Source organism: Cebus imitator, unplaced genomic scaffold, assembly GCF_001604975.1.
Source record: "Cebus imitator isolate Cc_AM_T3 unplaced genomic scaffold, Cebus_imitator-1.0 Scaffold28, whole genome shotgun sequence".
NCBI classification, from domain to species: Eukaryota; Metazoa; Chordata; class Mammalia; order Primates; family Cebidae; genus Cebus; species Cebus imitator.
In genome coordinates this window covers 8,213,009-8,235,356 of record NW_016107343.1, presented here as the reverse complement: position 1 = coordinate 8,235,356, position 22,348 = coordinate 8,213,009, and the positions used below count along the sequence as shown (strand labels likewise).

The 22,348-nt window shown below is 37.9% G+C and overlaps 1 protein-coding gene across 5 annotated transcripts in view; it reads right to left on the bottom strand.

The window, feature by feature from the left end:
• Window positions 1-510: 510 nt before the first annotated feature.
• ARHGEF12 (Rho guanine nucleotide exchange factor 12) overlaps window positions 511-22,348 on the bottom strand; it is a 153,218-nt gene continuing 131,380 nt past the window's right edge. For all 5 annotated transcript variants that reach the window (XM_017523553.2, XM_017523552.2, XM_017523554.2 and 2 more), the window contains 13 exons: window positions 21,600-21,714; window positions 19,513-19,613; window positions 16,034-16,111; window positions 14,120-14,195; window positions 12,903-13,070; window positions 11,686-11,773; window positions 11,077-11,163; window positions 10,861-10,940; window positions 10,010-10,243; window positions 7,974-8,444; window positions 6,858-7,174; window positions 5,043-5,112; window positions 511-4,483 (listed from right to left, as the gene is read on the bottom strand). In XM_017523553.2, the coding sequence (XP_017379042.1) occupies window positions 4,473-4,483; window positions 5,043-5,112; window positions 6,858-7,174; window positions 7,974-8,444; window positions 10,010-10,243; window positions 10,861-10,940; window positions 11,077-11,163; window positions 11,686-11,773; window positions 12,903-13,070; window positions 14,120-14,195; window positions 16,034-16,111; window positions 19,513-19,613; window positions 21,600-21,714 (1,896 nt within the window). In that variant the 3' untranslated portion in view covers window positions 511-4,472. The remainder of the gene's footprint in view (window positions 4,484-5,042; window positions 5,113-6,857; window positions 7,175-7,973; window positions 8,445-10,009; window positions 10,244-10,860; window positions 10,941-11,076; window positions 11,164-11,685; window positions 11,774-12,902; window positions 13,071-14,119; window positions 14,196-16,033; window positions 16,112-19,512; window positions 19,614-21,599; window positions 21,715-22,348) is intronic.

Below are 22,348 nucleotides of genomic sequence, written 5' to 3'. Positions count from 1 at the left end.
TTTTGAGCTAAAATGACATTGGTAAAAGCATAGAAATGGTGGTATATTAAGAAGCCCAGCATTGGGGACAGGAATAATAGATACATGTTTCATTTAGTGTAGGATTAAAACCAAAGTTATCTTCAAGTGAGTCATAAAAGCTGGCCTATTAACCTCACTGAAATTTATACTTAAAAATAGCTAAAATAGCAAATTTTGTTATATATATTTCACAATTAAAAATCAATAATGTAACATATCAAAACCCATCTGATTATACACTTTAAATGGATGAATTATATGATACGTATCTCAATAAAGCTGTTAAAAAAACAACAAACCTGCCCCATATGTCAAGCCCACCTGCCAGCACCGTCACGGAGGTTTAGCCTTGTTGCTAGCGATGCTCCAAAAAGCAGGAAGATGTCTGAGAGCCACTGACAGTAAACTGAATTACAGCCTCCTCAACTTTTCTAATGTAACTTGGACAAGACAAATCAACCAGAATACAAATAAAAGGCACATACTTGATTCCTTTAAGCTTATTTAATATTTGAACTCTTATTTTCTATTTTCCCAGACCCCAGAAAACAGAAAGTTTTTAGATGACCAATATTTTGTTCCAGAAACATACAGCCTTATCAGCTAATTCATAAAAGAGCTATTTTACAAAGGTACATCTGGATAATTAGAACAATAAAGTCTTTTAGGCATTTCAAAATGTGATCAGTAAAAATACATGATTATTAATAAAGTTTTTTTTAAAGATAGTTCCAGATACTTTTTAAAAGCAATTTCTGTTAAAGAGTACATGATTGTATGGTGAACAAGGAAAATAAAATGTTCTAGTAGGAAGAGGCTTATTAAAAATAACCAAGAGTGTGCACATTACAGTTACCATTTTTGTAATATTTCTGCTTAGCAGTTGGCACCTGGAAATGGTGGGAAGGCTTCCTTCTAGGAGGTACTTTTTTTTTCTACCAATTTATTATCAAAATCCTCAATACCAGTGGGAAAGGCATAAGGAACAGGCATAAGGACTCTTTTCTTGAGGAAAGAACAATTTTGCAGATCACTCTGAAAAGTGGAAATGTCAGGAAAAAAAGTTTTATAGAACAAAAATTGTAATATAAGGGGGAAAAACCAGCCATTCGGAAGCTGACTGTAAGGTCCTGCTAATTTTGTATTTTGAGATCCTATGCACACAGTTCTCGGTGGTGCCCTCTGTGACATATATGGAAGGAAATACTGACCAAAGCTCTAGTAACTCAAAACCATATGTCACCTTCAGAGAAGAAAGTTTCCACTTTGAAATATGGAAGCCCCGTATATTATACCAAATTTACTAACATCAAAGAGGAAAAAAAGATGCCAGTAAAAGACAGTTCATAGGGAGCATAATTACTTTCTTTAGCTTCTAAAAATAATTTTCAAATTGACTTCTCTGTTACCACAGTAGAACCTCCCTCCTACCCCAAAATCAAGTAACAACAAAAACTTTTTAAAAAGAGGATTCATCCTTCCTAACAGTCATTAGAAGTTGCTGTGGCAAAAAAAAGAAAGCCAAAAAGCTTATGAAATATACCTCCCATGCAATATAATATAATACATAGTTACAATTTAGGTTCTAAAAGCCAATATAATTCAAGCAGTCTAAGTTAGGTGATTTTAAAGTATGCAAAATATATGGCTTCAAAGGCAGTAATCATGATGTTAAATTATAGCACTTTGGGGGCTTGTTGATTGCCTTGATTAACTGTTCTCTGGAAAGGAAGGAGACGTTCTTGTCATTTCACAGCAAAGGAGCCATTAAGCCTACAGAAGAGAGCCCAGTGTCATAGCAGGTCACTGCCATAGCTAAAATGCAGCCTGCTTGCTCTGGGAAGGTAGCTTTTTTTGTACACCACCTTTGTGCCCATTAGCATGGAAGCAGATTTCAACTTCTAGTCACGTAACTTAGAGCAAACTCCTTTGATGGTAACCAGTCTCACTCAAAGACAGGTTGCATATCTAATTCCATCATCCTGAAAGGAAGATATGGTAACAAATGTCAAATGGATGTGATTATCATGGCCAAAATGAAATGGAAGGTGTGGGAGGCCAGGTGGGGAGAAGGAAGAAAAGTTAGATTGGTAAGATAAAAAGAACATTTAAAAACTGTGAGATATTTTCAGAATTAGACTTCATCTTGGGGCTTTATTTGAAAATCTAGATATGAATTTATTTCTAAGTACTCGAGCTATGGTCAAAGTATTTTTCCAGTTAGTCCTGTTAGAATTCTAAGGAGAGGCTGAACTGCAGGGAAAGCAAATAATTACTGAGGACAAGATATTGGCTGAACTAGAGAAACTGAAACTTACAAGCTTCTTAATTGAGTAGTAGAGAATTACATAATTACCCTGTAGTGTGTGAAGTTAAGATCAAAGTTTTTATATTTACTTTTCTCCTGATTAATTGCCCCCTGATGGTGTTAGTGTCAAGTGGCTACAGGTGTAACCCTTTTGAGAATGACATTATTTCTAGCAGCACAATGTAACCATTTGGTTTCTACTTGTTCCTCCTAAGAGATATGGAAAGTTCCAAATCCCAAGCTTGATTTATATATTAGCTTCTGCTTCTAAAATTTTAATCCCATTCTGAGTTAAATTATACTTGGCCTATGACTAAAAATACAATTCCAATTTATAGATGAGGTCTAAAGATCCAAATTGATCTACCTAAAAACAGATTAGTTTAGGACAGAAACAGAAATCTGGACATAGATAAATACACTTGCTAAGTTGTAGTGGTGTTTATAAAAGTAGGTGGGCATCCCTTATCATTTGTGGTGAAAAAATAATCTTTGGACTGCAGGGAAGCATTAAAATTACATCCTAGCAACCCATAGAGTTCAGAGGGCACCAATGAAAGATGTGAGCAATGATGAACTCCCTGTTTTTTAACAGAATTTACAGACTTCATTTTAGTTGGCAAAAATACTTCAAAACATATATACCTAATGCATTAAAAAAAACCCAACAAAAACCAAAGAAAGTCAATATAGTTGAAGGAGTTCTCAAACGACAATTCTGAAAACATGTATCCTCTGTAGGGTGCTGCTAATGCTACTATTCATCCTAGAGCAGGCAGTTACCAACACCTTGCCTGCAGTGTCCAGTGTATGTGCTGGTCTGCAATTTTTAAGGTCAATCATGGCCCAGTGTGGAAAGAGCTGCAAACAGTGAAGTCAGAGGAAGTGCTTCTGGAGCTGGTGTGAGCAGTTCTGCCTTCACCACATCTTTCTCTACTCCACCCTTGGCTCTCCTTTCTTCTCAGAGCCCTTTGGCACCATCAGTGCAAAAATTAGAGTCAAACCTCCAGGTACTAAAATTTTACTGGCCTTATAATCAGCAGTACCCGTGGCTAATGATAGCCATGATTCAACTCAGTAGTGATTCAGTTAGATAACCTTCCCAAACTCTTACCCACTCCCATCCCACCCCTTCCTTAGCAACCCCCACCCCTGCTACCATCCGAAGCATTTCCATTTGTTTGTTTTTACTTCCTGCTCAATTTGCAGGGATAGTTTTACCCAAGTGCCAATGTTGAATGTATAATTATAAAAATGAAATGATACCAAGAATAACAAATTTATAGTCAAGAAAATAAAATTTGCTTTCCTCTCCCACCCAAATCCCAACCCTCAATAGAAAAGACGACAATAGAAGAAAACACACCCATTTTCAAGTGCCTGCTATTTAGTACGTTGAGGATTCCTGTTAATCGTGGTTGATCCCAGCTACAGAGAAGAGGTGCTTGCCTCAGGGTGGGAGGAAGCCCATCCACTCTCTGACCACACCACCTGGGCACATAGGAGCCACAGGGCAAAGCACACCTTTGAGATGACCCTCAGAGAAGCAGCCTACTACACAGCAGAGAGCTTAGAATACAGTTTAGTGAAGCAAGGTGCTCCTCCCTTCCCCTCTCACTTCCTCCTCTTCTTCACCTCTCTACCCAACTTCCACATACTCCATCATGACCTCTTTGCTTTAGGAGCAGTCGATCCTTGGGTGTACTAAAGACAAAGGGCTAAAACTCTCACTACTCAATTAAAACAAAACAAGGCAAAATAAAAATTAAAATGTGCTTTCAAATACGGAATGAAGTCAAATAAATACATCTGATTTTCTCTTTTTCTTAAGTCTAAGTACAATTTCATATCCTACACCCAAAGCTCTATACATTTGGTTTTTATTATGAATCAAAATGAATTTCCGACAGTGAGGAGAGTAGAGTGAGGGAATGGATATTCCCTCACTAACAGACTAGTGCAGCTGCCACACTGTGAAGAACTAGTCCCGCTCTGGGCACCTTGGGACATGGTTAATCCCAGGTGGTTCACAGGCAGATCCTCTGTCACACTCTCTCTGCGTCCACACTGGAGCCAGGATGTGGTGAGACATGGCCGATACTCCAAATCCAACAACCTGCAGTCACCTCCAGGACACGCGGCTCTAACTTTTATCTGAGAAGAATAAAGATACATGGAAACCATATTAAGAAAAAGAATTATATTAACATTGCAAAGAATACCCACAACATCTATGGGCATGGTTTAATCTTTCTTTCTGAATCTGTACATAAGCGGATGAGTACAAGCTGCTGCATGAAACACAGATCTATCTGCAGTCAGGGAGGACACCAGCCTCACTGTCAGCAGAGGCAAGTGCACCAGCATCTGATGAGGCCAAATCCTCCACACTAGGGAGTCACAGCAGCACCAGTAAGCCTCACACCGAATCTGTGATTTACTAGGCTTCCCACTGCTCTGCCTTCTGCTTTGAAAAGGTGAGAACAGAAGAGGGGATGGCATGGGAACTGACAACTGCAGTTTCTCTTAGAGAAGGAAGAGTAGAGTCAGCAGGCATGAGCTTCCGCTTGATATATATGTTTAGAAACAAGCAGTTCTTTAAAGACAGAAAAGAAATGGAATCTTAGAAGGTTTTCACTTTAAACGATGATAAGTCATTTCATTCAGTGTAGGATGATTAGTCTAGAGTCTGGAACCTACAACTTTTACATACCTGAGTGCTTGTCTGTGAGGGCTGATCCAGCCAGCCTTTGGCAAAGAATGGTGTAACTTTCCTCCACCTTCTGTAAAATAAAACCCATAGGATTTTTGATTCACATGTCATGAAAACAAAACAAAACAAAACAAAACAAAAAACACTTCTGAAAACAGAAAAGGCCTTTTTATATTAAGGTACATGCTCCCAAATTTCAAAAATATTAATTTTCTCCTTAAAAATTTCGTTCATAGGAAGAAAAAAAGTAAATTTCATTCCTGTTACCAATTTCTCGATTGAATGAATAATATTTTCCCACGTAAAAAGAAAGTAGAGGTGGTGACCATAAATGTAATTCTCCCACCTCCAAGAGTCACCCTGGAAATTGTCCTGTCATCGTGTGCATGAAATACAGTCACACACCACATAAAGACATGGCAGACTGCATACATGATGACGGTCCCTTAAGGTTATTATGGCCGGGTGCGGTGGCTCACGCCTGTAATCCCAGCACTTCGGGAGGCCACAGCGGGTGGATCACCTGAGGTCAGGAGTTCCAGACCAGCCTGGCCAACATGGTGAAACCCCGTCCCTACTAAAAATACAAAAATTAGCCGGACACGATGTTGGCGCCTATGGTCCCAGCTCCTTGGGAGGCTGAGGCAAGAGAATCACTTGAACCTGGGAGGCAGAGGTTGCAGTGAGCCAAAATAGCGCCACTGCTCTCTAGCCTGGGTGACAGAGCGAGAGACTCTGTCTCAAAAAAAAAGATTATTATGGAGCACTTATAGAAACTAGAAACCTGGTGTGTGGCATTTAATAAAGGTATTGCAAATCAAGTAGGGGAAATGACTAACATTCAGTAATAGTGCTGGGACATTAGGGTTTCCATGTGAAAAGTATACATAGAAATAAAAATACATTCCATCTAGGTTTGTATAAGTACACTCTATGAAGTTCACACGAAGATAAAAATGTGTAATGATGAATTTCTCAGAATATATCCCCATTGCTAAACAACACATGACTGTATATAAGAACTGACCTGTCCTCAGTGGGCTTGTTGATATCTCATCAGCTACAGAATGATACTACATAAAATAGGCAACATGAAGAGGAAAAACTCAGTCATATGAAGGTAAAAGAGAAACTAAGGGAGACCATTGTTTAGCTCAAAGGCTAAGGATACTTAAATCTGTCCCTCAAGTCCTTGAAGTACATGACATCATGAGGAAAATGTTTGAGCTCCAGAAGCTGTGTTTTCTGATGGCAAACTTTGATATTTCCCTCGGAAATTGCCACACAAGTCAGTTTTGCAATAATGACATCTTCAATCATCAATTTACAAAAATCCCATTCATGACTATGTTTTTAGATTACAGGAGCCACTGAAGCCAATTTCTATCTCTCATAGGATTTGGAAAGCAATCCAAATCCAATGTCACCTAATGAGTCACAGATAATAGGCTACAGAAAGCTGTAGCATTTCTCAGCCCAGATTCATTACCATAGAAACCCCACCTATCTCACCTTGTTCACGTCTGACAGAGGCCAGCCAACTACCCAAAGCATTTTTGGGTTCTTAAACTTAGAAACCCACACAAACATACAGTTTATAGAGCTACAACTCTTTCTGCTCTTGTGACAGATAAAAGATAAACAATGCTAATCTCAACTTTTTATCCAGGCCTACTCATGGATAATAGTCAAAGAAAACATACAAATCTAGAACCTGAACAAGTTTACTGACATCAGCATTTTGATCACCCCATACTTCCCCTCTGCTAAATGTTTCTTACAATAAAGTGCTATGGATGTGGAAGTATGAGGTACCTTTAAGTGTTCAAGGTCAGCCTCTATCTTATGAATGTACTCCATGATCTGGCTCTGTGAATCTGCACAAGAGGAGGGACTCTGGATCTCAAAACAGGAATCCTCCATAGCTCCCCAGCGCTGCTGGACCAGAAATTCGGGGGTGAATGGTGAAACTACCCCATCGGAGTGAGCATTCTGAGGAGAATGCTGCTGCTGGTGGGTGGAGTCCACAGCAGAGATGCCTGTCATGGGCTGCAGGGTAAGTGAGGAAGCAACCTCCTCATCTGTGGAACTCTCCTGCACTGTGTCATAGCCATCAAGGATCAAATAGTTTCCTGCGGATAGAGAGAGAAGAGTTTGATGAGACCAGTGCTGCCATTAGAAAACAGAAATAGCATAGTGTGCTGACAACTTCAACTTGAAAAGTTATTACAGAGGGAAAAGCCTTTAATTCCTGAGTTTAGTTTCAAGTACATCAGAATTTCCCCACTTCAGGTTAAAGCTAAACTTGGCAAACTTTCATGGTAATTTCTGACAAATTTCATTTAGTTAGCATTTCAAAGGTTTAAAGCTGGAAACCACAGTGCCTAAATGATCTTGCCACCACTTTCCCTGCCAAACGCCTCTCTTGCCCTATCTCCTGCCATTGTCTCCCTCACCCAGTGTTCAATCACCGCAACAATCTTGCTCTTGACACAAAGCCTCTGCCCCACTCTGTTCTCTGCTGGAACACTATGCTCTCATATACCCAGCTGGCTTTATTCCCTCATTTCATTCAGGTCTCTGCTCAAATGCTATCTCATCAGAGGTCCTATTCCCTGATCACCCTGTTTGCCTTCATTACTCTGTCCCTTAGTCTGACTTAGGTTTCCTCCTAATGCTTCCGAAGTCTATTTACTTGTTTACTTATTTATTGTATTCACTGCTATATCTCCCAGCACCTAGAATGAGGTCTGGTATAGAGAAGGTTCAGTATTTATCAAATGAAGGAATAAATAGATACTGCATGTGTGTGAACACACACACACACACACACACACACACACACGCCTTGATACCAACATATCAGCCATTTCAACATACAGGACAGTTAACAATGATCAAAGTCAAAGTTAAAGTGTGAAAGATACTTGCCTGAGATGCGTAAATTAACCTCCTTCTCTTCCTTGTTTACCACTCCATCACCTTCTGATGGATTCTCATCACTATGTGCTTCACGGGCATCAAAAAAGTGCTCTCCACTGTCATCAAGACCCCCTTCTGGCTCTGTGGTAGGCATCTCTGGGGTCATAATCATGTGGTCCATTACTAAAATGTTACTTGCCTGGCTATCTTGGGGTGCCAATACCACTGAATCCCGTGGAGCAGAAGATTCAGTTGAAGTCCGTGGACTATAACAAGTTGCAATGTCACCAGTTCCAGTTCTAAAGGGCAAATGTCCTTCACTAGAATGATAGGCCTTAATATTTTCAGAGTTCTGGATGACACTGCCTGTCTGTGCCCCCTGAGAGGCCGTCCTGTATCTTGGGAAATGTTGCCAGTCTTCCTGAGTGCTCTTCTCAGCCAAACCCAGCTGTTGTACCAGCAACTGCTTCAACAAACCCACTAAATGATTTAGGAAGGAGGAGGGAGGAAAAAAGCACATTCACAACTATAATCTTGGGCTGCAAGAATTAAATTAGCTGAATTATCAATTATCTTTAAAAGTATCTTTTAATGACATTAAAATGTTAATTATTAATTTCATACAATCATTTTATTTTGTAAAATCATTTTTCCTTTTGTTTTGAAAATGAAATAAAGCACCATCTTTTAGAGAAGATTTAACATTAAACTAAACTTGAAAAGATCTAAGCATTCTAAATAGGGAGGTACTCCTACTTAGAACTCCTGAATAACCAATAACATGCCTCTATTTTTTTCTTCTACATAACTAGAAAAATACCCTAAAGGTACTTCTTAAGAATGTTGAAAGGCTGTGTTAAGCTAGAGAGAAAAAACTAAAAGTTCTGCCCTTTCCAGATGCAGACACTATATGTATATTATTTCCTCTGATTTCACAAGATACATACAACATTTATTGAAAATAAGAACCAATTTAATTTTGAATGGGCAAAGTGTATGCTATGAGGTCACCCAGACAATGATAGAGTTACTGGGACAATGTTAGTCAAACCATCGGAAATCATTAAGACTGTTAATTCAGGAAAATGTAAAAGAGAATAATGTAGGTTTTAAATAACTAATTCTCTGCTTTCATCACTAGCTCAATGCCTGTCTCATGTTTCTTTAGGTAAACAAGCTCCACTTAGGTCTCCAATCCTCTGTCCTTCTGCTCTGCAATCACTTCCTGAGAGATGCTAGGAATTCTCTTGGCTCTGAAGCTCAAATCTCTCTTCCTAACCTCTCTCTAAAGTTTCACTCCTAAAACTCTAACTTCCTACTAGTCACCCACTCTTTACTGTTTTGTCAGTCATTATCTTAACCTTGACATTCTTTAAACCTGAGCCTGTAATTCTACTAAGTTATAAAAAAAGAAAAAAGGAAGTACAATGGAAGGAGGTGGAGGAAGCAGTGGTAGTCCTTTTTTGACTCTTATTTCCGACAAGATTAATGAAATTGTCTCTAAATATTCCCTTTCCTTTGTCCTCACATCCAAACAAGTCAATTGTTTTAAGCATTTGCTGACTTCTCGCTTTCTTCTTATTCCTTTTGATACCATTCTAGTCCAAACTCTTTTAGTGTCACGCCAGCCTACTCTCATAGTTTATAGTAAGTACACCGTTCCATAACTCTTTCCATTCAAATCCTTCCACAGCTCTCAGCCAGATTAATCTTTTTTCAGACCTTTAGTCATACCCTGGTTTAAGAATTTCAAATGGTTCTCTATAGCCAGAGCAATTGCTATCAGCCTTTTTCCCAACTCAATATAACTGAGAGATATGCTATCCTCCCATTCTAACAGTGATTCTCAACAAAGCTGAGGGGCAGAAACTAACAGAGTGGCATCTGCATTTGTGTCTGTTGCATGGGCCATTGTAGAGAATACTATAATTTCCACAATAAAACTAGGAGACTAACTGGAGTTTGATAAATCCACGTACTGTAGGGATGGCACATCAGTGCCATACTTAATAAGTATCTGTAATAAGTTATGAATAAAAACTTACAATTTCTTAGTGCATCCAGTGCCCACCGTTCTTCTGAAATAGGCAGGTGTGAATCTGGGATTGTGATTTGATAATCTTCTCCAGCTTCCTTTAGTGTCCCATCTGTATGTTGTTCCTTTGCAAACTGTCTCTCGGCCACAAAGAGATCACGTACCTCTGATTTCCCAGAGGTGCTCAGTGAATGAGACTGAGGTTTTGATGATATTAAGGTAGATTCTAATCCCAAATCTCTGTCTGTCCAATGGAATAGAAAATGTAGAGTATATCTAAACAAAACTTTTAACTTTTAACATGAAGCATTCAGGCAAGAATCAGAAAAAAGACCCATAAACTACAGACATCATCTGTTAAGCAAAATACACAGCACTTAGAGCAGTATTATACTGAAACACAGAAGGCTCAAAAGTGAAGTTTGTTAAAGTGCTGGAACCTGCATAAACCAAAAAGTATTAAAGTTTCTTTGTCTTTTATTTCATTCATTCATTCATTCATTCATTCATTCATTCATTCATTTTGGTGTTTTGGTCTTGTTGCCCAGGCTGGAATGCAATGGTGTGATCTCAGCTGACTGTAACCTCCTCCTCCTGGGTTCAAGCAATTCTCCCTGCTTCAGCCTCCTGAAGAGCTGGGATTACAAGGGCCCACCACCACGTCTGGCTAACTTTTGCATTTTTAAGTAGAGACAGGGTTTTGCCACATTGGTCAGGCTGGTCTCGAACTCCTGACCTCAGGTGATCTGCCCATCTTGGCCTCCCAAAGTGCTGGGATTCCAAGTGTGAGCCATCACACCTGGCCAGCATTTTAATAGATAGTAGAGCACATTCTCCATTGAACTTATCAGAAAAAAGTACCTGGACTCTGCAAAGCAGTGACTGAAATGCCATGCTGTTCCTCTTTTAATTTTGAAGGATCTTCTTCATCATTATCTCCTCTGTAGAGGAAAAAAAAACAATCTTTCAGCATCGTGAGGTACCTAAACATCACTGCAACAAAATGTAGTAATTATCCTACTCTTTTCCAACCCAAAACATAAAATAAGTTCTACTACAATGCAAAAGAACACTCACTCGCCAGGCGGTGACTGTGGTAATGGAATTGGCTTTGTGGATTGCTCCTTCACTGATGCAGCCATCCGACAGATTAGGTCCTGCCAGCTTCAGAAAGTTGGAAGGAAATCCAAAATACAAAAAAGAACAACAAAAAAATCCTTTAAATATACTCAGAAAGCAAAAAGAAAAACAAAACAAAACAAAAACCAAATCAACCAACCAACAACAACAAAAACCAACCAAACAAACAAACAAAAACCCAACTCCACTCGATTATCTTTATTTTGGAAACACACTATTAAGGTGAGAGTCCAAAACTATACCTGAAAGAAAAATCTAATGACATTATGGACACATTATCATTAGAAAACTTCACTTGACATTTCGTATTATCTTTTCTTTAGGAAACAAACTTTCAGTAGAATAGAATCAAAACAAAAGGCATCAATCTAAAAAGAACAAGTTCTTAGTAGTACATATCTAAAAGAATACAGAATAAGTACTTGGTTTCCATATAGTTTTTGGTTTTCAGAGTCCTATTATAAAAACAAAGTTAAGTTTATGGAATATTATGCTTGGGATAATAAAGACGTTAGTTATAGGAAGGTAGCTATATCTAATACGTACACAGTCTTTTCAGAAACTGTCTGTGCCACCAGTTCATAAATCTGAGCTCCATTGTCTGACATGGAGATGACGAATAAAGCTTTGTTATCTGGAAAAAATAAGACAAGATTACTCTAACATTGTGATCTTGGAGGCCATAAGGGATGTTTCTAGGGTCCTAAGATAGTCTGCCTCTTAAACTAGATAAAGGTTACATATATTTACTTTATAAAAATTCATCAAGATGTACACTTAAAATGTGTGCAACTTACCATATTAACATATTTATTGTACATTTATTGTACTTTGATAAAGATTATACAAATTAGTACTATTGCCACAATAATTTACTAGGAACAAAAGGATGTCAAAAATCCAAATTACTGGCCAGGCATGGTGGCTCACGCCTGTAATCCCAGTATTTTGGGAGGCTGAGGCAGGTGGACTGCTTTGAGTTCAGGAGTTCGAGACCAACCTGGGCAACATGGTGAAACCCTACAAAAATTAGCTAGTCCATGGTGGCGCATGCCTGTACTCCCAGGTACTCAGGAGGCTGAGGCTGAATTCCTTGAGCCTGGGATGCAGAGGTTGCAGTGTGCCAAGATTGCACCACTGCACTCCAGCCTGGGTGATAACGGTGGGACCCTCATCTCAAAAGAAAAAAAAATCCAAATTACTAAATTAAATACTATTTACTCTTTTGCGTTTCTTTTGAACTGCCCTTTTGCTAAGTTGTCAGTTAATAATATTCAGTGAGTGGTGGAGAAAGGTCACAAATTTACTTTACTACCATGAAACTAACAAGTTTTAAAAGGGATCCCACTGTTAATACAGTTAAAATATAACTTGCCAGTCTAATTTGATTTTTGCAAAGCCAAACTACATCCATCTCTTCAGTTTTTTATTTTTTTCTCATCAATCAAAGCACATGCCACCCTAAATGAAAGCGTTTTTTCATTGGGATCTATCGATGATTTGAACATAGAATAAAGAAACAAAGTAACAGCATAAAAATTTTCAAATGCAGAAAACCATTCACAGAATGTAGACACCCTAAATAATTTTGGGGTATAAACTCTTAGGTCTCTTTCCAAGCAGTAAATAAATTTCATTTAATTTGCTTACAAATATAAAAGTAGCAAGACTCTATGCCACTTGTGTTATTTAAACAACACTGAATCTTTTATGCAGATTTACAATGAATCTGGAAATTAGTATCCTTCAGTGGACATACTTGCCTGTTGCCACTTGTCGAACCAACACTGTATTCAACTTAATGACAGGGCTGAACGTGTGTTTGCTATCAGCTGTAGATGCCAGAATCTTACTATGACACCTTAACACCAGTCTGTCATCCTGCTTTTGTAACAATACAAGAATGTCTTCCAGCAGCAATGTATATAAATCTAGAAACAAAAGTGCAGAAAAAGATGGTAAGTACAGAAACTGAGATGCATTTAATTAACTTTTCAATGATCCAACAGAGGAATTTTATTTCTATTAAAGCTTAAATTTTAAAAATTGACTTGCCTATTATCTTTTTTTTNTTTGAGACGGAGTTTCGCTCTTGTTACCCAGGCTGGAGTGCAATGGCGCGATATTGGCTCACTGCAAACCTCCGCCTCCTGGGTTCAGGCAATTCTCCTGCCTCAGCCTCCCGAGTAGTTGGGACTACAGGCACGCGCCACCATGCCCAGCCAATTTTTTGTATTTTTAGTAGAGACAGGATTTCACCATGTCGACCGGGATGGTCTCGATCTCTTGACCTCGTGATCCACCCGCCTCGGCTTCCCAAAGTGCTGGGATTACAGGCGTTAGCCACCGTGCCCGGCCCGCCTATTATCTTTTAAAATTTCATTTTCAATAATTCATTTTTATTGTATTTCACTGAAGTGTCAATCTGTGACCAATGGGAAATAAAAAACAATAAGCTGGGTGTGGTGGTGTGCACCTATAGTCCCAGCTACTAGGGAGGCTAAGACAGGAGGATCACTTAAGCCCAGGAGTTCAAGGCAGTAGTGCACCATGATTGCATCTATGAATAGCCACTGCACTCCAGCCTGGGCAACATAGCAAGACCATGTTTCTGAAAAAACAAAAGCAGTTTCTCATCACAGATAGTTTTAGATGTACTGGTCAAAAGAAAGCTTACAAAGCAAATGAAGACTCACTAGAATATAAGAATGGTGAAAACAGGACTAAATCAGTTTTCTGCTATATTCCTAAACGAATATGTAACACATCTTACATATAATGAAATAACACAAGCAGATCTACAAATGTGCAAATAACACAAGGGAGCACTGCTAATTGCTGAGGAAGCTGAGGTTGAAGAATTGCTTGAGCCTAGGGTTCAGAGAGAATGGTTCTCTCTTCTTTCCCTTGTCACAAGAAACTTTCCTATTCTTTCCCTTTTGCCACTCTCCCCAAAACTGACAGACAATATCAGACCTACCAATAGTTTTATCTCTATTCACCTTCCAAACCAATGGCCCTTCATGAATCATCTTCCTTTTCGTTAAATCCAAATTCTGGCAAAATAAAAAAAAAAATCATGCACAAATAATTTCCAAGCACTTAGTAACATGATATTCCAATATAATGCAGTCTCTTTTAAAGAAATTCTTAATACAAAATATACCATTTACATTCAACTATCATTTATTGCTACATGTCAGCTCTTGAAAATGGCACAAGGGCCATGTTAAAGTAATCTGCATAGAATTTTCTAAAAAGGAAAAGGTATCTTGCAGAAAAACATTCAGGAGTACTATCTTCCAAACTCACTCTAAATAGATGATAATAGACTATGAAAATCAAGTTACAAACATTCAGTCACTAGATTCTCAATCTATCCTTTAATTTTTCCATGAATAACTGGAAGAGCATGATACATATGTTTGTCTATAAGAAAGAGGCTTCTGGGCCAGGCGCGGTGGTTCATGCCTGTAATCCTAGCACTTTGGGAGCCTGAGGAGAGAGGATCTCGAGGTCAAAAGATCGAGACCATCCTGGCTAACATGGTGAAACATGGTCTCCACTGAAAATACAAAAAATTGGCTGAGTGTGGTGGCATGCAACTATGGTCTCAGCTACTCAGGAGACTGAGACAGGAGAACCACTTGAACCCGGGAGGCGGAGGTTGCAGCGAGCAGAGATTGCACCACTGTACTCCAGTCTGAATGACAGAGTAAGACTGTCTCAAAAAATAATAATAATAATAATAATTTAAAAATAAAAGTCCCTTTCTCAAAAAAAAAAAAAAAAAAAAAAAGAGAAAGGCTTCTGAATGCCAAGGTTCTAATTTCAAATAAAGTTCTAAGAAATAGCATTCATGAAAAGTCCAGGTACTACTCAGGTTTGGTCTAAATATTAACAACCTATTAGTAAGAGAATCATCTTTTAGTATTAGCAACTCTAGAAAACTCTCATTCTTTGGAAGTTCAAGGGAATATGCACATTTATATGCTTGTTGACAAAGTATTAATATATGACATAAATGTCTATTTTAACAGCCACCAAGTAAATCTGCCAAAACCACCACCTAGTGAAATGGTACAAAAAGACTTAAAATTGGAAAAAGTTAACACATAAGCCCACATACTAGACGTGGCAATTAGTAAACATTCTACTAAACATTCTACTACTGTTCCTATAATGGTTCCAACTTTTATGCTTTTGAAGAGCCTCATGAAAAAATAATATGTTATCTTATGTTATTCAATGACCTGGAAAGTTACCATAGTAAACAGTCCTACCCTTACTCAAACTACAGAACACAGGCTGAGCATGGTGGCTCATGCCTGCAATCCCTGCAGTGTGGGAGGTCTCGAAAGGAGTGCTTGAGCCCAGGAGTTCTGGACCAGCCTGACAAGGCAAGACCTTGTCTTCACAAAAAATAGAATTAGCTGGGCATGGTGGCATGTACCTATAGTCCCAGCTGCTCGGGAAGCTGAGGTGGGTGGACTGCCTGAGTCTAGAAGATCAAGGCTGCAATGAGCCAAGATTGCACCACTGCATTCCAGCCTGGGCAACAGAGCAAGAGCCTGTCTCAAACAGGATCTCAAACCCTATCTCAAACAAACTACAGAACACAATAAAATTAAATTTAGTAACAACTAGTGTCCCTTAGTCTCCTGCCAATTGCTGTCATGTAAAGTTACAGTTTCATGCAAGATAGTCCTTTAATGAAAGACTAATCTTCATACAGATCAGGCATTTAAAAGGCAGCAAAAAATCATAAATATAGATAATCTATGATACAAGAACTCCTTCAGGTGATGTATATTCCCATTGAGATGTTAATTACCTGCCAGGCCTTTGGTAAATTTTATTTTAATTTTAAAATTATGATTAGACCATCTCTCACCCTGAGCTCTTCAACATTTGGGTACTCTGACAACTTCAGGCTGGAGGTATCAAGGCGACGCTGATAATCTTCTAGGCGCTGAAAATCAGGCAGGATAGAACCAAGGTTAATGCTTTGGTCATTAATGACTTCTGTTTCTGAATCAGATAGCATTTAAAATCTCCATGTTACTGAGCTCTTTGCAATGCTAGACAGGACTGAAAACTCACTCTTTCTTAAAAAAAATCTCTTCCCTTGGCTTTAGTGATATTATACTCTCCTAGTTTTCTTCCTACCTCTTTGGCTTTTCTTTCTCAACCTTTTTTCAAAGTCATTGGTCTCTTACTAGCTTATATTTACTTTCTGACTATATAAATCATGCCCACAGTACAAAATCCAGATGGTGATAATAAGGCAAAAAATAAAGTTTCCTTCTAACCTTGTCCTATTGCCCTGCCCCCTTTAATTTCCTCTAAAGAAGCAATCACTGATACCCATTTCTTGGGTAGCCTTTGAGAAAAATTCTATGCAAACAGAATATATGTATATATAAGCATGCTTGTCTTTGTGCATGCTGTATGTATATGTATGTCCTTTTTTAAAACAATATATGGTAGCATGACATTCACACATGCATTCCTTTGGTATTCCTATATGTATTCCTCATTGAAATGGCAGAATACATTCATATACATATTCTCCCACATATATGTGTGTGTGTTGGGGGGGGTATGACTTGTAAATATATCTTGGAGACTGTTCCACATTAGCACATACGGGGAGTTATTTCATTTTTTTTTTTTTATAAATGGCTACAGGGTATAAAACTCTGTAAATGAACTATAATTTATTTCGCTATGCCTTACTGATGGGTATTTAAGTTACTTCAACTCTTCTAAAACAAACAATACTGTAATAAAGAGGACTTAAATATATGTCTTTGTATGCCTGTGTAGATATATCTGTAGGATAAATTTCCAGAACTGTTGGATCAGAGGGTATGTATATTCCCCGCAAATTTATTTCCAAATACATGGAAAAGTCTAATTGAGTATAGTGAACACTTATACATTACCATCTGTATTCTACAATTAACATTTGCTATATTCATTTTATTATATATCTATTTATTCATCCCTCTATCCATCAGTCCATCTTACTTTTTTGCTGTATTTCAAAATAAATTACAGATATAAGTACACTTTACCTCTAAACATTTTAGCATCTATAACAAGTACAGTTCTTTTTTAAAAAGTAAAATTTGTATGTAGTACAGCACACATATTAAGTGTGTGTTCCATGAATTTTAACAAATGCTTATACATTTGTGTAACCTAAATTTCTATCAAGATAGAAAATTTTATCATCACCCTAGAAAGTCTCCTCAAGCTTCTTCCCAGTTAATTTCTACCTCCACGTCCCCAACGGCAACTGGTTTTCTGTTTTTTTCTACCATAGAAGAGTTTGGTCTCTCTTAGAAGTTCATATAAATAGAATCATAGGTGTGTACTCTTTTCTATCTGTTTTTTCCCCATTCAGCATGTTTGTGAGATTCTTCCATGCTGTGTGTCTTCGCAGTGCATTCCTTTCTTATCACTCCCAGCATTCTATTTTATAACTATACCACAGCTGGTTTATCTATTCTGTTGATAAATTCATTCTGTTGATAAATTCTGTTAATAAATAGCTTTTGGCTATTATGAACAAAGTTCCTATAAGCATTCTTGTCTAAGTCTGTCTGTCAGTATATCTTTATCTATAGATAAAGATATATTTTATTATTCAGAAAATCTAGGTACATTTTCCTATGGTTGACATTCCTGCCAAAGTTGGTTAACTAATTTGTTATCTGCCACTCCAAGTAGGCACAATGGAAAACCAGTCTGAGTATGCCAATTCTTCTCTACCGGGGTCTGAAAAGTTTTTAGTAAAATGTCAATTAGTAAATATTTAGGCTTTGCAGGCCATAAGTCTCTTTCACAATTATTTAGCTCCACTGTTTTGGCACAAAAGTAGCCACAGAGAATACACAAATGAACAGGCTCTGTGTAGTAAAGAACTCTAATATGGTTCATTTCTCTTGAGTAAATCACTAGGAACAGAATTACTGAGTCAAAAGGTAGATATAAGGGTACGTACACTTTTAATTTAGATAAACATTGCTATATATCCCTCTGGGGTCCTACCATTTTACACTCTGAACAGCACAGTTGAAAGTACCAGGTTTTCTACAGCCTCACCAACAGAATTGTAATCATACTTAGCTCCTAAGAAACTACATCCATGTTCATGGATTCAATTAGCCCCTGTATGCTCACCATCTTAAATTTTTATCTTCAACATGGTCCTCTTAGAGGTGGACCCATATAGCCAACTGCTTACTGTATATGTCTACCTGATATCCCAAACTGAACTCATCATCTTCCCCACAAATCTGGGGCTTCTCCACTCATCCTGTCCATCCAAATATGCAATCCAGAAACCTGGGGGTTTATTCTTGACATCACTTTTCCTTCAATTCTTTCTCCAAATCAGTCATCAAGTCCTGTCAATTTTACCTTCTAAATACTTCTCCACCTTCTCTAAGCTGCTATCATCTATGTTAGATTGCTGCAAGAGATTAATAAATGGGCTCTTTCATCACTATCCTTCTTCAACTCATTCTCCATAGAGTAGTAAGGGTGATACTTATATAGTAAAAATCTGAACACTATATTCTTACATGTCTATACTGAATTCCCACTACTCTTAGAATAAAAATCAAAAGCTTTAACATTATCTAAAGGGCCCTTATGAGTTGACCTTGGTCTACTTTACCTCATTTTATATCACTCTGACTTTGCTTTTTAGGCATGATCCACACTAATTTAAATTTTCAATTCCTCCAACAGACCATGCTTTCTTTTCCCATCAGGACTTCTGCATATGTTGCCTCCACCTCTAGGGTTGCACCCTTCCACATTGTTTTGGTTCACTTCCACTCATCCTTCAGAGTTTGGCTCAAATGTCAATTCCCCAAGAAAATTTTCTCTAATAGGCACCACCTAACATCCCCAAACTAAGCTAGGCCCCATAGATACATATCACAGCATCCTGAAATTATCCTTGAGAGCAGCTATTACAACTGATACAAAATACTTGCACTGCAATCCTGTCAAATGTCTTTCTATCCTCCTAGCAAACAAGCTCAATGTGGGCAGATACTGCCCTCATATTCTCTACTCTGTACCGTATGCCCAGCATACAGTAGACATAAATATCTGCTGAATGAACAGATAAATGAATGAGCAAACAAGCAGCTTGAGATGTTCCAAAAAGTCAATTACAACTCTGATTCTATCACAAGTTGATCTTGACCTGTCAACTGTGCAAACAGTAAACAAATGTTCTTCCTATCCATCAGGTAATGATAGTTTTAACAACTATTTCACAGATTCCAGATAATACTAATTTAATGTTCTCCCAATGTCATCCTGTATCTTCTTGCTTTTCTTTTTTACCTGCTTGTTTTCTGCCTCCTTGACAGCCTGATTTACATAATTTAAGATCTGACGACAGTGATCTGCAGCTTTCTTCACCTTCTCCCTTTCTGTTGGCCATTCTAAATATGGGGAAGAAATCCAAAATGTGAAATAGAGGAAATAAGCAAAAAACCATTAAAATATATGTAAATGAGAGTTCATTTCATTTCAATAGTTTTAAGAGCATATTAAGACCTTGAAGATTTTTGTACGAGCTTAAAACCTATGTCAGCCTCAATTCAAGCCATCTTTGGACAGGTAAAACTTCTTGTAACAGTACGTTAAAATACACATTCTAATCTTTAAAAAGAAATCACAGTACAGAACCTGAAATCCAAGAAGAGATGCTTTATCCAAAGTACCAGGGTCACTATATTACACACTCCAGAAAAACAGGTCTCATTTACTTTGTAAAATGGAAATCCCTTCTTCCCCTGGAATTTCATAGTGCATAGCTTATATAATTATGTCCAGTGAACTTGTTAAACAAAAATTTTTAATAACACAATTCAAAATAATTTCAAAACAAGTTTCTTTGAATTTGAGATTTTATTTAAAGAAAGAAAATAGATTACACATTAAAAGAAGATGAAATTTACCAAACATACTGAGGCGGCTGGGTACAGTGGCTCATGCCTATAATCTCAGCACTTTGGGAGGCCGAGGTAGAAGGACTGCCTGAGGTCAGGAGTTCAAGACCAGTCTGGTCAATATGGTAAAACCCCACCTCTACTAAAAATACAAAAAAAAATTAGCCAGGCATGGTGGTATGCGCCTGTAATCACAGCTACCCGGGAGGCTGAGGCAGAGGAATTGCTTGAACCAGGGAGGTAGAGGTTGCAGTGAGCTGAGATCACGCCACTGCACTCTAGCCTGGGCGACAGAGCAAGGCTCCGTCTCGAAAAAGCAAAAACAAACAAAAAACAAGCAAACAAAAATGTATTGAGGCTATGTCATGTCTGTAATACAAAAACCAAAATCAGAACATTCAAAATTATAATCTTCCAAACCATAGTCCAACTACACTCAGCAGATATAGTAAAGTTAACGTGTATGAGTTGGTTAATGTGTATGAGAGTAAACCACCTTTGTTAGCAGATATCATAATTAAAAATTTCCTAATTATGCATTCAAACTCTCAGGCACAAGAAACAAGACTTCAATTGCATTACATTATTAATGAGAACTAAGTATGAGAGCTTAAAGCTTAACTGAGAAACGGATTCACTTCATGTTTCAAAACAGGAGAGCTGGAATTACAATGCATTAATTTGTCTTAATAAAAGCCATAGATAGATATTAGATAGATATACACAAAACATCTCTTCAACTCAGAATTTTTTCTTCAAAGCAAAAATGATGTAGGCTAGAACAAGGTTGGTCAAACTTTTTCTGTAAGGGCCAAATAATTTTACACTTTGAAGGCCAAATGATCACTGATTAAACTACTTGACTCCTCTGTTATAATGTAAAAGCAATCAGGGACAGTACATAAACAGATGAGCATGGCTGTGCTCCAATAAAACTTTATTTATGAAAGGAGACAGTGAACATGACTTAGTCTATGATTCATAGTTTGATACACCCTGTGCTAAAGCTACTAATGGAGTGCATTAAATCAAACAGCCTGAAGAAGACTAGATTGTATCTTGTTAGAAAATCTTGGTGGGGCATGGTGACTCATGCCTATAATCACAGCAGTTGGGGAGGTGGGAGGATTGCTTGAGGCCAGGAGTCTGAGACCAGCCTGTGCAACATAGTGAGACCCTATTGCTTCCAAAANAAAAAAAAAAAAAAGTCAGGTGTGGTGATGTACACCTGTAGTCCCAGCTCTTCAGGAAGCTGAGATGGAAGGAATGCTTGAGCCCGGGGATCTGAGGTTGCAGCAAACTATGAGTGTGCCACTGCACTCCAGCCTGCAAGACTGAGTGAGATCCTGTCTATTAAAAAATAAAAAGAAAATCTTGTCGTACTATTTGGAAAGCCAACTCCATTCAGCCTGCTGTAAGATACTATTTACAGGTTTTTTTTTTTTCCTAAGCTGTTTTATTTCAGTGAAAATGTACCTGTGTATTTGGCAATATTATCCAATAGAAGTGGGTACTTAGTAAGCCTTTGCATTTGGGTGGGTATAATATCCTTCAGTTGAAGACGACGACACAGTGGATTACTTTCAGCATCCTAAAATTAAAGTGAAATAAGTGAATCTGTAATTCTTATTAAAACCATAATTAACATGTACCATGTATTCACCATAAGTGTTTAATGCATCACAGTTCTGCTTATTAAATCAAGATCTTTAAAAAATGCCAAGATATATCATTGCCACACTATACTTCAGCTTTCTCCTTTAATCACCTAATGGGGGAAGAGAGCCTCTATCACTAAACCAGTGGCTTCTTTGTTATCTGTTTAAGCAAGGACTAAAAGCATCCATAAGCAACTCTTAAGTATTGCTTTCTTGTATTAAAACAGCTTTATCTTCACCTATTCAGAAAACCTAGGTCTACTTTCCTATGGTTGACATTCCTACCAAAGTTGGTTTGCTTTCCATTCCAAGTAGGCACAATGGATAACCACTTTGAGTATGCCAGCTCATCTACACCAGGGGTCTGCAAAGTTTTTAGTAAAATGCCAGTTAGTAAATATTTTAGGCTTTGCAGGCCATATAGTCTTTCACAATTATTCAGCTCTACTGTTTTGGCACAAAAGTAGCCATAGAGAATACATAAATGAATGAACGAGGCTCTGTGAAGTAAAGAACTCTAATATGGCCTCCAAGGTTTCCATCCTCTTGTGTAAATACTCTGTGTAA